The sequence below is a fragment of the Esox lucius genome, chromosome 14 (genome assembly GCF_011004845.1).
Source record: "Esox lucius isolate fEsoLuc1 chromosome 14, fEsoLuc1.pri, whole genome shotgun sequence".
In the NCBI taxonomy this organism is placed as follows: Eukaryota; Metazoa; Chordata; class Actinopteri; order Esociformes; family Esocidae; genus Esox; species Esox lucius.
In genome coordinates, this window is record NC_047582.1 from 11,064,902 (window position 1) to 11,082,158 (window position 17,257).

Sequence of the window (17,257 nt, forward strand, 5' to 3'; positions counted from 1 at the left end):
TACAGAGGAAATGATACAAATGACATCTGCATTTATTTTATTTTGTCATGTTTAACAATATTATGTCTTTAATAAAATGTTTTATTACATGATTCAACAACAGTAACGTTTGTACAAAAAATTCAGACGCATTTGTCAGATGAGGAATAACTAAAACAAGGCTACAATTTTGCAATGTTGGTAATGACTTTCTAATGCTGTGCTAAACTATGTAACATGTTCAAATGATCTGGCATTTCAAATGTAATAGTATAATGTATGCTAGTCCATACATTTGAGCCATTTAGCAGATGCTCTTATGCGGAGTGACATAAAGCAGCAGTTCTTGCATTTCTTAAGGGCACAACATCAGTTCTCTGAACCAGTAGGCTGCCGCCCTGTGGAGGGTAATAGCACATCCTGCATCTGTCTAAATAAAACTCTGAACATACTAGCAACAGTGCTGGAAATACAATCATGGAAGTGCAAAAAATACTTAAAGAAAACACAAAAACAATTACTGGATAATCCTGGAAATAAGCTTTGATTCCCTTCTCCACAGTATATACAAGTGAAGAATAGTTTATACCATACAGAATGTGAGGATGCATTGTAGGTGTATTCTGCAGCTATTGTCATGGTAAGGTAATGAGTACCTCTGCAGGTTAAGGAGCAGCATTATAAATTCCAAGGCAGAAAATATTTGGATGTCAAGTTCTCCCTCATTTTAGCAAGTAGTAAAGGATAAATAACACAACCAAAGGTTGAACAATGATGTATAGTCATCATTTGTTAATAAGTGCATTGAGTTCTGTTAATCTTCTGATCATGGTGGTCAGTGCATAGGCATTTTAAATCATGGTGGATCAAAAAGACTTCAGATAAAAGCAGCCTTCATCAGGGTCACGAGACCAGAGTAAGAATTTGAGTATTAAGCAACGATAAACTTGAACAGGTCGATCAGTCTGTCGGTCAGTTGGTATCTCACTGGATCTGATAGAAACTTGACATTGTGACGTACGCTTCGTCTCTGCCCGGTTTCTGGGTGGTACTGAGCCTCTCAACACCAACATTGCCCTCACTGTCGTTTGTCTCCATGCTGTCTGTGTCACTCCTCAGATCCAGGATCCCCACAGTGGAGCCACTGCTCATACTGTTCCCAGTCCCAAAGTCCAGGTGATCTCCCGGGGACTCGCATCTTAATAGCGTGGCATCTGACCCTCCACTATTGCTACTAGTGCATGACATCGTATCCCCAGAACACTGAAGGAGGAATTGATCTTTGACCTCAGTGAGGGGGTGGGCTTCAGAGTTGGGGGTTCGGCCAGTGACTTCTTCCTCTGGTTCTACGAGGTGGATGTTAAGGTCACCGAACACCTCTGGGTTAAAACTCACAAGAGGGCCCTGCCGAGTCACAGGTAAGACAGGATGAACCAATGTCCTCTTACCTCACTACAAGCATCGTTCCAGTCTACAACATGTCAGTGGACTCACCTTGATTGGTTTGTAGATATGGACCAATGTGTGTTTGGGATGCGGAATGCTGGGCCAAATGAAGGATTGTATTCTGTGAGGACAGAGATGCATGAAGGAAATGCTATACACACACACACACACACACAAAAGAAAAAGATTTTTCAGAGGAAAATAAGATCAATGTCATACTTACTGTTTTCTCCTGAACATAATCAAAGCCAAAATGCACAGCAGCAGAAAAACAACGACCATGGTGAAGGTGTAGTGCATCATCTGCGGGTCTGTCTCTGTCAGGGGGAGACATGAATGGAGTAGAGACAATATATGTGACTCACATATCCCCTACCCTCTTAACACATCCACCATATCCATGGATCTGATCGTGTACGGTCCATGTAAAGGAGCTGGCATTAAACCAATTGCACTCTCAAAACTAAAGCAACTATTCTGCTCTATACCTGCAGGCCTATTATTTATTTAACTGCAGCAGCAGTAAGACTCTATAGTAAAGATTCGTCAGGAACAATAAGACCACCGGATTTAGGATTTTGCCTTCAAAATAAAGGTCTAAGGTGAAACGTTACACATTTGGCAGCAACAATAAGACGTCCAGTTTTTGTATTTTGCCTTCAAAATAAAAGTTTGTTGTGTGTCTACTGTGTGTATTGTTTACATCTTCAAAGGAAAAACTATTTGTGAGGAAATGTAAATTAAACAAAATTACTATTTGAATAATACTTTACATAGGTTAAATAATATTGTAAGGTGGGGCACACTGAGAAATGGTTAGAGCTTAAGTTAATGTAGAGAACATTTCTAATGTAAAAGAAAATCCTATGATGTTATTGTTGTTAGTTTGCTATTGCTCATTAGCTTTGGAGAGGGATCGTGTTATAAATCCAACCACACTATATTTTCCATTCCCCTGCTGTAATGTACAAAGGATACATTTTGCAGGAAAAGCTATTCAGTGCTGCAGTGAATGCATTGCACAAAATATTCAGGACCGTTTTTTAAAAGTACAAACAATGTGAAATCATGAGGCACTGTGTGCTACATTCATAACTATATTTTCTACACCCCATTTAACCCCCAATGCAACACACTATATTGTACATGGAATTCATATTGCCTCATTAGTTAGTAGCTAGTGGCTTTTATTAGGAGTCTGGGAGGTGATTCATGAACAATTTTAGTTAATGGTTAATTAAGAGTGAGAATCACAAAGAAATTGATATATGTGGAAAGAAAACTCACTCAACCTACTATCCCAACTACATTTAGAGCCAAACTACCAATAAACACTACTCGTGCCAAAAAATAACAAATGCAATGGCAAAGTTAATGGCAATGGATCTGGAGCCTTGCCAAATAAATGCCAAGGTGCAAATAGAACAGGCAACACAGTTGCCACAAATAAAAAAAAACTACTTTTGAGTGTTAATTTAAATGTCCTATTTTTTATTTTATTATTTAAGTTGTAATAAAAATCCTTAATTTTTTTTTACAAAACAGCACCAATAGTCTTAACAGCAGTGTAATCAGCACTGAAAATCGAATGTCAAATTGGAGAATCGTTACACCCCTAATATTTGGGTATATTATATTTGGTTACACTTTAGAGTCCCAGTTTCCATCTGTATATATTCTATAGATAGTAATACAATCAACAAACGTTCAACAAACTATCGGTTGTTGAACAACTGCTTGCTACGGTTAAGGTTAAGGTTAGGTTTAGAATAAGGTTTAGGTTAAGGATTAAGGTTAGGTTTAGAATAAGGTTTAGAGTAAGGATTAAGGTTAGGGATAGAATAAAGTTAGGGTTAGGATATAGGTTAGGGTTAGTAGATAGTTAGTTAAAATGTTACAGTCAGTAGACAAGCTGTAGAGCATCTACAGGCACACTTTTGAGATTTCCAAAATAAAGAGTTACCTTATATTTTTATAATGTAATATATTTGTACCTGTGTCAGTTCTGAAACTGAGAGAGGCACTCCATTCACTCCAGCTACCATCAAAGAAACCCCCATTCGGCTTGGCACGGACCTTGACATGGTACTCATTGTTCCTGTATAGATACTCGTCCCCTTGTATGATCAAAGGTTGATCAGTCGTATTTTGAACCTGATTTTATCATATAAGAACAAGACAAGAAGTTGTGTATATAGAATATACTTCACTCAGAGCTTACAGTGTTGTTACAGAATTAAAAAAATATGTTAAGAATGTAATCATGTAATTAATTGTTTACATCCTAGACAAATTGTCTTTTGGTTACAGTACCAAGGTATTTTTCACACTCCAGATTCGAAGTTGGAAGAGTTGATTGTTTGGTTTCAGGTAATCATTTAGGTATGGATTCCCAATGTAAATAAAAACCCGGTTGGAGCTAGTCAGATATGTGGTATTCACCAACCAAGGGCTTTTGGGTTTAACTGAAACAGAAATGTTACAAAGACGCAGTAGAGGTGTTAAGGAATATCTATTCATGAAATTAATTATGTAAATTGTTTTTATAACTGTCATTCAAATCAAAGGTTGAGAAGGTACAGTATGAACTTATGACAACTTACTTATTTTTTTTAATTGGATTGATTTCCAAAATGTGCCGCCTCTTTTTAAATGAATGGTGAGATTATACATTTGGGAAGGATACAGCTTTGTAAATGTGACATTATTCCCATTTTCTGTCCTACAGGATTCACCGTTCTTGTTGCTGTAAACATAAAATATATAAAATCACCTTATCAAGGAATCCTTTTCTAATCCTTTAAGGATTTACATCTGAATAACTGATAAATTCCTAACTAACACGTCTGATGTCAAGTGGCCTAGTTGGTTCATTACCACAGAGTCATGTCTTTAATGTCATCCATTTCATCATCATCTTTACCATCATCTTCTAGATGGCAAGTTAGGCTGTTTGGTGGCAACACACTTAGATGAGAAGTGCAGAGTACTGTGGGTTCTGGCACTGAGAGGAAAGGAAACAAAATTTAAATGTTTCGGTGAGGTCAAAAGCAATGATTCCAGATGGATTTTGTCAAATTAAGTTGGTTGTGGATAGACAGCCACAGTAAAACAATTTTCCAAATTATCATACACAAACTTTGCACAGATCATAAACTACCCTCCGAGATACTTTAAAGAACTCTCATCTCACCGTTATCAATCCATTCTCCTCCACTCTGAGAGTATGCCAGGACTGGAAACATCAGGGCGATCCACAGGCTGCCTGCCATTTGGTACAAAGATGTGATACTAACATGAGACACGTACTGCTCCCCACACGACGTTGTGAGAGTCTGGGGCGCACACACCAGGAACTCAAAGTAATGTCTCAGCTGTTTCACTATAGTATAAATATCAAAGAGAGAGAAAAAAAGAGAGACAGACAGAGGAAGAGGGAGTGGCAGAGATTGAAAGGCAGAAAGAAGTGAGGGAGAGAGCTGAGAGAGAGGGTGGAGGTGAAGCTATGGGGTTTTGGGTCTGTGTACCTTATCGGATACTCATGCAAATTGATAGGTTTTCTTCTACAACTGATGGTTTAACCAACACTTTTAAGAGGTCTATTAATGTCCATTATCAGCCTACTACTGTCAGGGACATCAAGCCTCAGGACTATTTGGCCGAGTCACGTTTCTGTGAGAAATTCAGAGAATTAGTTAGGTCCATTTGTTTAGTGAAGTCCATTATGAGAAAGAGTTGGTATTGTGGAGACCTTGTTTGTGTATATATACACAAACAGAATAGATGTTTTGAAGTTCAATCACAATATTATTAACATAGTAATAATGAAATGTCTACCTTTACCATTGCTGTTACTAGGTGCTAGCCTATTTAAAATCATTATCTCTAGAAGGTTTTAACCCTGGTATTACCTGTGGAGTTCATTGTAGTTCCATTTAACAAGGTCACATATTGGTATGAGTTCAACAATGTAATTAGCAGATTGCTTTCAAACTTAGTTCAAACAAGTGAACTTTGAAACAAGTTAATGTGATTATGCATTTCTTGTTCCTGTTGTGTAATATCTGATTCCACAACAACCATGTTACCATGGGTTTCCATAGTAAGACCTATTTAACTACTCTGTTGTTTGTACAGTTATTACTGTGTTAGTTAAATAGTAATTAGGGCAACTTATGAGGGGAAATATAAAATGTTACTGATTATTATTATTATTTTTATGCAGTGTAGTGACTAGGCCATTGGATCATTGAAATCCTTTTCAGTTATTTTTCCTATTGTGCAACAAACTTAGATGTAGGTGTCTTAACAACAAGTCAGTCTTCCTCTTCATATACCAACAACCATGAAGAGAAAAACAAACCAGTAACCTACAAACCACTTCCTGTCTACTAAAATGAACTGGTTTTGTTTCAAATGAGGCCAGAACGTACTCAACTTACTCAACACTAACCTTATCATTAAACAGGAATTAAAGGTAAAAAGACAATTGACATATTTGATATAATTTATTTTCATGCCAAAATATTAAAATAATAAAAGGTAATATTAAACTATAAAAATCCCAAAATTAACACCTTTGTTTAAGTGTTGAAACCATTTCCCCAGGATGTTATGAGGATATCTTGACAAGCATGTTTCAGTATTACTGATACATTACATTTACATAGCACCCATTTTGCAGATTTCATATTCAGAGAACCTTAAAGTTAGTTTATACATTCAAGGACAGATAGGAGGGAGTAACTGTCACCATTACATACTTTACATCTTTATATGTTTTCTGTGGGATGTTCAAAATGTTTTCAATTTCTCTCATATTCTGAATTTAGCATGTATTCTTTCTCTAAATGTTGATTGAATTTACAATCATTTTAATTCCCTATTTACTATAAAGAATCATTGCATGTTCTTAAAGGGGAACAAGAAATCTCTAGCCAGCTGAAAATGCCCACCTTTACCATCATTGGCATAGAAGACAAAATAAGAGATTCTAGTCTATTTAAATACACAGCAGGGTTAGGGTTGCCCCTCTCCAAACAACCTGCTATACAATTGAAAGTCATTTTGCTTATAATTGTGATTGGTGGTGATCTGGATGAGATAATATTTTAAATGTGCACTCCAGACACATTATCAGCCCATTGAAATTACAATAAGGGATCTCACCCCTAAAGGCTAAATGGGCAAGGGAAGACTTCAGGTGGAAAGACATTTCAGATCGATGATTATGTGATTGGAGTGTGATTGGAGTACTTTTTATACAATTATAAAATCAAACAATATCCTTTTTGGGGGTTCTTGGTCATTTAAATGGGGTTATCATTTGACTCATTTTCCTGTGGTTCTATGGCTTGCCACAGCATCAAGTTGCAGCAGCACAGACTGGTCATGCCATTGGTCTATTGGGCTACGCATTACTTTGCAATGTGCATTGAAATAGATAATACATCTCTCTCTTTCTCTCCCTCTCTATACATACATATATATTTAATACTTATTTCTCGTTAAAAAAAATTAAAATCTGACCTCCGCTATTTACCTTCATTGCACTTATATACATTCCACTTGTAATGTACATTTACTTAATACTTTTAAATTCTCTGCCATATTCTATTTGTATTTCTAGTTAGATGCTAACTGCGTTTTGTTGTAATGTGCTTGTTAAATGACAATGAAGTTGAATCTATCTATGCATATATACATACTATTTGGAGGTGTTTAAGAACAATGTATACATGAAATTTGACACATTTCCCTACAGTATTTTAATGGCTCAAACCAGATTTTTTTTTTTACTGATATGATTTGAGTTAATAATTGATTTTAAGTGGCTATAGAATGCATCTGCGGTTAATGTCTTAAGTTAATGTTTAAAATGTTTTTTTTCCACAGAACTGAATGCCTGAGATAATTCCTATTTAAACTTCCTTGCCATTCCGTCTTTCAGTTTGTATTGATGTGTAGTCTCCTCATATTTATTTAAGGCACTTCCAGTACCCTCCATCCCACCCTAAACCCCCCTGGACCAGCTAATACTATTCTACACCACCAAGTGGTGGGACGGCACACACAACCTCAGGAAAAGCACTACAATAAAAGGCTATATATTACTGTAGGTGTCATTTAGAATTTATTTGGTAAGGGGAGACAAGACAAGTCGTGTTATTGTTTAAAGTCTGGTAAACGTTTGAGGCAGGATTCTACAGTGCGCCATTTAACGTTAGTGGGAAACAATTACCTACTGTGAATCGTGTTGTTAAGAATTGTTGGGATCAGAGCTTGTGTATGTGTGTGGAGGTGTACCAGTGGGTGCCCATGGGTGGAGGATAGATGTTGGTGTGAGCTCTCAAATGCGTCTGTGGGTAGAAGCTGCGGTTTTTGCGATTCTTGGTTTAGTGTAGAAGAAAGAGGAGAAAAACATGTGAGGGGATGAGTGGGTTGGAGAGAATCCTATTCCTCTCTACACTCACAGGCTTTTGCAAGGTTGATATTGAGGGGCCACCTTGAGGAGTTGATTTTGGTTAGCTATTAAATGAAAATCTCACATAATTTGGTCCGAGATCACAAAGATCCTAAAAGATCAATCAAAACTTTGGCACTGTTTGTTTTACAATAAATGTAAGCTTGAATTGGACACGGTTTGAACTCAACAACTGAAAACAGTTGTTTATTAATCTCATGGGTGATGCTTGACAGTATAACCCTATCCACCTCTACTAAACTTATGCCCGAGTACAGGGATGGGGTTATAAATATGGTCAAAGGTTTGTCAACACTTGCCTAGCGGCCTGTCGTTTTTCTGCAACACTCTGTATAGTCTGGTTGGCACACCTCATTCTACAGGGTTCTGAGGAACCGAGCAGCCTGCTCCCAGAAACCACACGTTGGCAGCCTTATCCTCACACTCATCTCACAAACATCATCTGCTGTGGTTTTTACCTCATGCCTCCTCACCCTGCTCTGCAATGCTCCAAACAAGCCTGGGAATCGCTCCCCTAGTCGGTTTCTACACTGTCTCGTTGTGGTCTAGAGCCCCATTCTCTGACTGTGTGTAAAGGTATTCAGCAAAATGTTTGTATGAAGAGGATGATGCATGTTCCCTTTGGTCCGTCGAAAAGGGCAACACTGCAGAGTTCCACTTCAAACAACTGCATATGTACATAACTTTCAGTTCTATCAGGCATGTAAACAGATCGGTAGATTAGGAGCAGTTTGTGTCACCTCTGACCTCATCCTCCACATATATTGTACACTCCCACAATGAAGCCCCACTCAGCCAATACTACTAGTGTAGGACTCATTTCGAGTCAAGCCACACCAAAATAAGCAACTCTTTGAACCCATGTCTCCGGCAGCCACATGAATCTCTCCGCTGCAAAGCAGCACTGAACTTCCTGCTTCCTTTTGCTTGTTTCTCTAACCAAGGTTGCGCTCAACATCTTCAAATAGTTTTGAAATATTGTGTAACAGGTAGAACTAATTCCAGCAATAATTTCTTCTGGCTTTCCCGGCAACATAAGAATGAACGGCGTCACTTTTCAGAGTCTGATGCACAATAATGAAAACATGAAAGGATTCCGGAGTGGTCCTACTAGTATGTGATGCCATTCCAGGCCGTGATTTGGAGTTCCAGAGGACCGTCTACAACTGACTGAGCACCGTGTTAGTTAGAGGGGAGGTCCAGCAGGCTGTTCTTTGGGCATCACACTCGAGCCCCTCCCCCAGGCAGGCCAGGTACCTGCAAGCTGACTGAGGTGGTATTTGCTAAAACAGGTTCAGACCATATTTTGACCAGTTGATCAATAACAGTGATCCACTCTTCATGTCAACACATTCACAAGTCTGACAACATATAGTTGGAACACAGAGTTTCTTTTGGACAAATTCAGGTTGGGCCCTCCTCATTTTGTTTGCCAAAACAATAAAACATAGTGTTCTCTGAGGTTTTTGGTGAAGGTCAGAGTACAGAGATACTAATGATTCTCTGAGCGTCACAAAGGAACCCTGCGTGGTTGGTAGAGGCCCATTTGACCACATTTTGGTGTGAGATGCTTTCACATTGTAAATGTGCCACAGGGCCGGCAGCCACATGGACCACATCGGCACAGGGGATCCTGACCAGAAAATCAACTTACTATTAACAGGAAGTAGTAGAATGTATCTTACATATTGTTTCACATTGTATTAGAAACCACAAAGAAATTAAACAGTTCAAATGTAAACACAATGGATACTTGAGTTTGTGGTATATAAAAAAGCTGAGACAGAAAATAGACACCAAGTGGTGGGACGGCACACACAACCTCAGGAAAAGCACTACAATAAAAGGCTATATATAACTGTAGGTGTCATTTAGAATTTAACTAGACTGGCAAATTGTATATATTGAATTGTTTCAAAATGAAGTTAGTGAATTTGTGAGTTGTCAGTTCCTGAGCTACAGTTCAATTCAGGAAAACCTGTTTCTTTTCACAAAATATTAAGAATAATCGTTAAGCAAAAATGACAATTTCAGAGATTAATTATTGTTTTGGTGCGTGGTCAGTCTTCCCTCTCTAAGAAAAATGTGTCAATTTTTCCTGAAGTAATATTTTTTCAGGTAGTTCACCCTCAGTTAATCAAATAAGGCAAAAGGCCCTTCTTGGTAATGATCTCCAAATGGAATGTTAGTTTTAAGTTAGTCTTTTAACATATATCTTCAGATTATTTTATTTAAGGATATCTTGCCACAAGGGATTCTGTATACCTACAGGCATTAGTTGCCTCTTATTACAATTCACTCTTACTCCAATTGATTATGTAGCCAAACAAGGACCTGAAAATGAATCTTTAAACCTTTGGGAATAACAATCATTGAATAATAATATATTTTTTAAAACTCCAATTTTGGATTGGGTGTGTATTATGTTTTTTTTATATGTGCATAGCCAATGCAAGATGAATCCTGATCACACCACAGTTAGCTGTGAAATTCCAAGTTTGAAAACAAGGGGTTTTGATGACATGGAGCACATGTGAATGTAGACATCACCAAGTAAGAGGAACCTAAATATTCATTATTTAAAAGAATCAAATACATTGACTAAAATGACTGTCATATTAGTCATTGCATTCTCTTTTCTCTCTAACGTCACAACCCAGTCTCGTCCCTCTCCCCAAGTTAATCTGAGGGGATAGTGATTGGTTGGTAAGTATTCTTACACAGGAGGACTTCAGTAAAATAAGATTTAGCTATAAGCAATAAGGCACGAGTGAGTTTGGGATATGATACATTGTGGAGTGCCCTCTGCATTTTCAATATACAACAAAAGTCCAAGGTACCACAGCTAGTAGCCAATCAGAATTCCAGATTTGAAACACCCAATTAATGTGTTTATATGTGTGTGTATATATATATATATATATATATATATACATACACACACACACATACACAGCTCCAGAAAAGACCACTACACTTTTTTCTTTCCTTTCCAAAAAAGTTGAAAAGTAAAGTTTTGTGGGAGGAACAGAAGTGTTCAATTTGCAGTGGTCTCTTCATATTAATCCTTCTGTTCTAAATGTATTCTGGAGCTGTAGGCGTGTGTATGTATATATATAATATTCCATTTATCCAGGAATGGTAAGTATATTATGTTAAAGTGATACCGAAGTTTGAATCATTAATTCAGGCACAAAGCTATTTTGATTGGAAAGAATTTGTTTTCTTTCCAAAAAGCTGAGCCTGTTAGATATTTTTTGTGTGTTCAAAGTGTAATTGTGCATCACCTTTTTTTTTTATTTGCCAATTAGTCTTGTTTAAAATTGTTTGACTGAACAGACAATCAAGAAGCGAACATTTGGGCCCAGACCACCAATGGAAATCCATTAATCCTTCTTAGATACCAGTGTCCAAACTTTTGACTGGTACAAGTCATGGCAATAGCTTTAAAATGACAAAATCTCTCTCCACCCCACAGCAAAATGGGTAGAATCTGAGTAAACCTGCAATTTATTTCTTTTTTTCTATGGCAAAATAAGTACTATTGTGTGAAAACTTTTATGAATGACAAAATCCTCTCATCTTCTCTGAAAAATATATAAAATTGAAAGAAATTTCCTTTGCTAATGTATTTTTCTATGACCCAAAAACAAAAGACCCACATTAAATGTATTATAACATTGCATGATTGTCTTCAATCCCTGGTGAAATGTTTAAATCCCCAAAAGCTTCTTCATTACTGCACTTTTTCCTGTACCATGCGCTGAAATGCAAGAAACTAACTTTAAAACACAAATGAGCTGATACAAGTGAGGGTAGCACAGTATTCAGTGCAGTATTTTCTGTGCTGCAAGATGGATGGGCCTCAACCGGTTATGGCTGGCCGTGTTACCAAACCTAGCTGTAACCTGGCAGGAAGCTGTGGAACTGGAGGTTGTGATAGACTGACAGAGATGTTGTTAGTAGTTCTTTCAACTGGGGTAAATGCCTGTGTCCGCCTCAAACAAAATCATGTGGCCTGGTGCATTCTGGAGCAAATATACAGTATACCACAGCCAGCAGGGGTTTGAATTTGACCCAGAGTTCTTTCAGCATTCTAACTCCTACCAATTTTTATCAAACATATATATTGCAACGAAACAAACCAAATCTTGCACAACAAACCAATACATTCTCCACTAATTAGCCCGTTTTGAGAACTAACCATCTGAGAAAAAAGGGAACCGCTGACGACGAGGGTAGAGAATGCCATTCAGTGACATCTGCTTAGCTACGGTACAAATAACTGGTCTGCTACCATGGGAAACAACTAAGAGCCACATTCACAAACCCCTTCAACACAGCGGCTGTGTGTATCTGTGTGTGTGTGTGTGTGTGTGTGAGCGATAGAGGAAAAGAAACTTGGAGACAGGGTACACAGTCATTCCACCAGTACCCACAGACGCCAGGTGGTTGGTGGGCTGTGGCTGGGAGGGAGAACACAGGGAAGGAGGTGGAGAGGAGCTACTGCAGTGGCTCATCTTCTCCAATCACAGCTGTATTATTAGCTTGAGTGAGCTGTCACGGCAACGCTGCAGTGCCTGTACAGTTCTGTAGAAGTTCAAAGACTCTGACGGGTCTTCAGGACAGACTGGGTGAGCTGTTCTTCTGAGTAGCTTGAAAACTTCCCCAAGGGGAATCCCACAGTGTCTAATGAAAAAATACAGACGTTCTGTCATCACATTTCACCTTTTTTCATCTTCAGTAAACCAACAACCCCAAAGGTATTAGATAGTTCGACACAATCCATTACACAAAAGATGTATTCAAAATGTATTTTTCATTTTATCTTTCATACAATGTTTTTTCAAAGATAGATTGTGAGGTTATATTTTTTGTTCAAACCGAAGTCAATACACTGTATTTGTATTTACACCAAATTACTAAGTTTCATAATCATACAGATATAACAAGGAGACCGCACATCACCCGACCATACAAAACATTGTCATATGCATTTACATACAATTTACTCATTCACAAAACTAGGTAATGTGAGCGTTTTAATGTGTCATCTAAAAAAGATGAATTTACATCATTCACAATCCTTCATCATTCAGTGAGATATTGGCAGAATAAATGTTTTCATGTCACCAAATTGATGTTGCGCAAGAAATCCCACTGCATATGGACAACGCACAACACGACCAGGACAAGTACAACCACTGCTTTAGAAAGAGCTTTGATTAAGGACATCATATTCATGTATGAACTCTGTCATCCATACTCCAATCGCACACGCCACTGCCATTGCTCCTTTATGACATAGAAAGCACAAACATTGTTTACTTACATTTATGAAAGTGTTATGGCACAGAGTACATAGAATGAAGGCCTCTCGGGGGATGTTACCACGGTCAAACCAATACCCCTCAGCCTCTTATGGTACAACAGATATGACTGGGAGTTATGGCCTAGTGGAATGCAGTGCAACGTGGTGAACTTCCAGTCTTAACATGAGCAATACCAAGTTCTTTCCAGTTGACGGTAGAGTGCAGCAGAGAGGCAGTTATAGGAACCTGCATCTGAAAATGGCCGCCATAAAGTCCCCAAACTGACAGAAGACAGAGTTACACAAAATACGCAGAGGAAGGGGAATGACGCTAAACATGAACGAGTAGTGTTAGGAAAAACCCTGCCCCCTTGACCATAAAAGGCTAAACTGTAATTAAAACGACAACAACACATTAACATATTCCAAACCAAATATAAGCACAAGGTGAATCAGGCATGCTCCTGTATACATTGGTGCCACTGGAGCCAGAGACCTTTCCCCACACAGGTTTGTGCTGGTAAAATCTGATCTCTCTGATTGCTGGCTAGAGGACAGTCACTAATTGTTGTGTGGTTTGAAGACAAGCTCTCAACTCCATAGAAGAGCCATGCACGTATTAGCTGTATATAATAGGAATAGCTGGTGTGGAATAAATTATATGTTATTCTCCTCCTTGTGTTTCATAGAGCTGACACACATCTTAACAAAAAGGCTCATCCATGTATGGATTTATGTTTAGACACACTGTGACAGGGAGTAAATGGCGACACAGAAGCTGCCGATTCCTTTGAGAAATCAGACAAACGCCGCTCCTGATTAATTATACGGATGAACTGTTTTTAAACGAATGTTATTGTTAGAAGTGAGGATTCGTTCTTCCTCCACTCTCATCAGCAGTTCTTGGATTGTACCTTCCTCTTCTGGTCTGGTTCCACTTCTGATTTTCTCATGGATGAACAGTCTCTAACTTAACTTAACCCCTCTGTCAATCCCAAGACTGTCCTAGCATGGCTTCACATCTGCCTGTCATCATCGTACCTCACAGGATTTGGAAAGACAGCCCAAACAGACGTAAAACCAGGCTAAAACCTCCCTGATACAAATTGCCTTTACCTTGCTCTGCATACGCTTCATTCAGCTTCCCTTCACTGACACATGCATCTGTCCCGCTTACTTCTCCAACCCACACATTTCAACCCATTAAAAGATGACATTGTATTTAAGCAACGCGGCAAAACAACAGCTCATCTCTCTGTTGAGAGACCTCAGTCGAAGGGCTTCTAACTCTGGGAGTGTGTGGCCCGCTCTGAACACAGGCCGACATACAGCTCTTACGTAAGACACCGAATCAGCTGGGAGCCTTAGTGAGAGCAGGGCCCTGAACATGGAGGCGTCCTCCAGCCAAAGGGGAGTACCAACCAGAGCCACTGCAATGCAGTCCTGCTCCGCTCTGCTGTCCACTGGAAGGGTGCAGGGAGGAGTGAGTCACATGTATAATTGACGTATCCCAAGGACGCCCGGACTGACACGGCAAGCCAGCGGAATATAAACCCAAACGTGCCAACTTATTTGCATGGCGGAGTGGCTAAATGGTACGGAATGACCTGTCAATGGAAGGGTGACAGGGCACGTCTACGCTGATTCAATACGTCTGCAAAAGGAATCAGTGACCATAGTGACTCGTTGACGGATGGAATATAAATGTTTTGGACAGGGCAGATCTTTGAAGTACAAATTCTAAATAGATCTCAACAGTCCACCGTTGAAGTCAAACTAAAGGCCCCATTTGTGGTCCAGTATACCGGTTTAACTTGATATCAGACAAACTCTGATTCATACGGAGACTTTATTTCTGGTCATCTGGAAAGCTCCCCGCCTTCCGTTGAATTCTGTAGAGTTAGCGCCATCTGCTGGTGAGAGCAACAGCTGGAAGGAAATTTGCAAGGTTAGTGGAAGCTCTGTTTCACTCTTCATCTGCCCGCTAAGAAGCAAGGACCGCGGTAGACCTTGCTGAAGCCTCAGACCCGAGTGATGAAATCCAGGCTGAGGTTGGCAGGGATGTGCAGGGTCTCCAGGCTGAGGGCAGAGGGTGTGTAAGGGAACAGGACGGGGAAGGTGTGCTTGGTGTCGACCAGGAGAATCGGGACTTCGTTCCTATCCTGGAGATGATTCTGAGGACAACAAGAGACTCGACATGTGGCGGAATGCGCTAGAAGACATAAAAAAACAAAACAACGATTGACGGGAGACACTTCAAAGAAACCAACAAAGCATTCTTACCTGGATGTTTCGGATGAAGGACACGGTGACTCTTTCCTCAAACTCATTAAGCGGAGTGTACAGGTTGAGGATTTTCACAATCTGCGGAACAAATAACAAGACCCCATATCACTATAGTTGTGTGCTGGACGCGTCGGCATCGATGTGTTCAGGCTTAGTACAGGTGTGTAAGTGTGTGTGTGCGCGTGCATGTACCTGTTGCACAGTGAGGGCGCTGCACAGGGAACAGATGGCTTCGGCATCCTGGGACGTCTTTTTCTTCACCTGAAGCAGTTGGGCGGCCTGGATTAGGGGCTCTATGTTAGTCACCGCCCCGCTCTGTTGAAGGTTCTTCCCCCGAAGCCACTCCTCCATCTGGCTGATGTTGTACCTGACCGATCGAAACAACACGGTCACTACAACCTCCCAGATCCCAAAGCCCTCTTCCGCCCGATTCCCTCAGCTCGGCGTAATATCGCCGGGAACAATGGGAATATGGTGCCGGACCACGGGAATACCTCAGCTGCATGCCAGTGCTCCAGGAGCAGACGTCTTTTCGGAGCAGCAGGTTGTTGAGGGTGATGGCGTTGATGCTGTAGAAGAGCTGCCGGATCACCTGGCCCACTATCTCCGGGTCCAGCCCGTGCTCGCCCATCACCCCGTGGAACTGGCCCAGCTGTCGGATCAGGGACTCCAGGGTGTAGCTCCCGGGGCCGTCCCCGTCCGTGTCCATGCTGGAGGAGCGGTGCCGGTAGCCTGAAGGCTTCACCCCCGACAGGCTGGGGATGGACTCGCTCTCCAACATGGCCGACACTGCCGGGGAAGAGGGGAGGTCCACGTTAAAGCAGTGTATTCACTGGTACATTTCTACAGTTTTACATTTACGGAAACCAAAGATTCGAGCTAACACAGTGAACTGGTGAAAACTTTGATGTGTAATAAGGGGAGTTGTTAAATAAACATCATGAAAGGATTTTTCCCATTCCAGAAACAGCAGTACGATCAACCAAAACCAACAAGCTGGTCCATTTCAGTCTTCCGGACAGTACAGTTCTTAGCCTCTAGCTGCCCAGCGCCTCACCGATCATGGGCTGTAGGCTGTGCTCCGCCACCTTAATGAGCTGCTGGTAAATCTGGATGGACAGGTCACTCAACACCTGGCGGTACTCCGCAAGGTCAAAGTTCTTCAGGCAGTGCTCATTCTGCTTGGCCGTGTTCTGCGTCATAAATGCCTGGGATCACAGCAATACAGGGAAAAGAGATGCAGAGATCACATTTTTAGAGAGTTAAAAAGAAGAAGTGGTTGCCCCTGTCCCTTGGCTGGAACTAGTGGGAATAACTAGAGTTCATAGTGAAGGGAGCAGGTCTGGTAGAGCTCACCTCGTCTCCGCTGTACTGCTTGAGACAGTGCAGCAGACGACTAGTGTTTGCCAGCCAGAAGGAGGTCATCTCAAAGTCATCGTTGTTTTTCTGCGGAGGAATGGCAAAATTAAAGGACGCTGAAAGGCCGAAAGGCTTTGAACAGACTTTGTGTCCGACGTTTCCGTCCAGTTGTGGGGATGTATACCTTTAGGACCTTCTTGATGGCGTTGATGGTGGCAGTGAGCAGAGAGTGGACCTTCTGGTCGTCGTTGATGTAGTCGGCGTGGCGGATGCACATGAAGAGGATGTAGGCAGGCAGGCAGGGGACGGTTGCCGATACGGCGTTTGGTTTCATGTCTGGAACAGCGGGACAGAGTGACGTTACGGCTCGGGGGGAAACAACAGCGGCGTGC

General features: G+C 40.5%; 2 protein-coding genes across 3 annotated transcripts in view; both read right to left on the reverse strand.

The window, feature by feature from the left end:
• Positions 1-20: 20 nt before the first annotated feature.
• il7r (interleukin 7 receptor) lies at positions 21-13,166 on the reverse strand. The gene is made up of 10 exons (XM_034297045.1): positions 13,037-13,166; positions 12,345-12,375; positions 4,619-4,807; positions 4,303-4,429; positions 4,029-4,171; positions 3,739-3,890; positions 3,420-3,579; positions 1,649-1,742; positions 1,474-1,546; positions 21-1,383 (listed from the first exon to the last, which is right to left on the reverse strand). The coding sequence occupies exons 1-10, from the start codon at positions 13,151-13,153 to the stop codon at positions 964-966; spliced, it is 1,506 nt and encodes a 501-aa protein (XP_034152936.1). The 5' UTR covers positions 13,154-13,166; the 3' UTR covers positions 21-963.
• Positions 13,167-13,237: 71 nt separating this feature from the next.
• myo5b (myosin VB) overlaps positions 13,238-17,257 on the reverse strand; it is a 47,688-nt gene continuing 43,668 nt past the window's right edge. Inside the window, exons 33-40 of one of the 2 annotated variants that reach the window (XM_010877247.4) lie at positions 17,050-17,201; positions 16,863-16,952; positions 16,564-16,714; positions 16,001-16,295; positions 15,699-15,873; positions 15,504-15,584; positions 15,230-15,394; positions 13,238-15,149 (exon numbers count right to left, since the gene is read on the reverse strand). In XM_010877247.4, coding sequence (XP_010875549.1) covers positions 15,242-15,394; positions 15,504-15,584; positions 15,699-15,873; positions 16,001-16,295; positions 16,564-16,714; positions 16,863-16,952; positions 17,050-17,201 — 1,097 coding nt within the window. In that variant the 3' untranslated portion in view covers positions 13,238-15,149; positions 15,230-15,241. Of the gene's footprint in view, positions 15,395-15,503; positions 15,585-15,698; positions 15,874-16,000; positions 16,296-16,563; positions 16,715-16,862; positions 16,953-17,049; positions 17,202-17,257 lie in introns of both variants that reach the window. The other variant, XM_010877248.3, reaches the window with a different exon arrangement.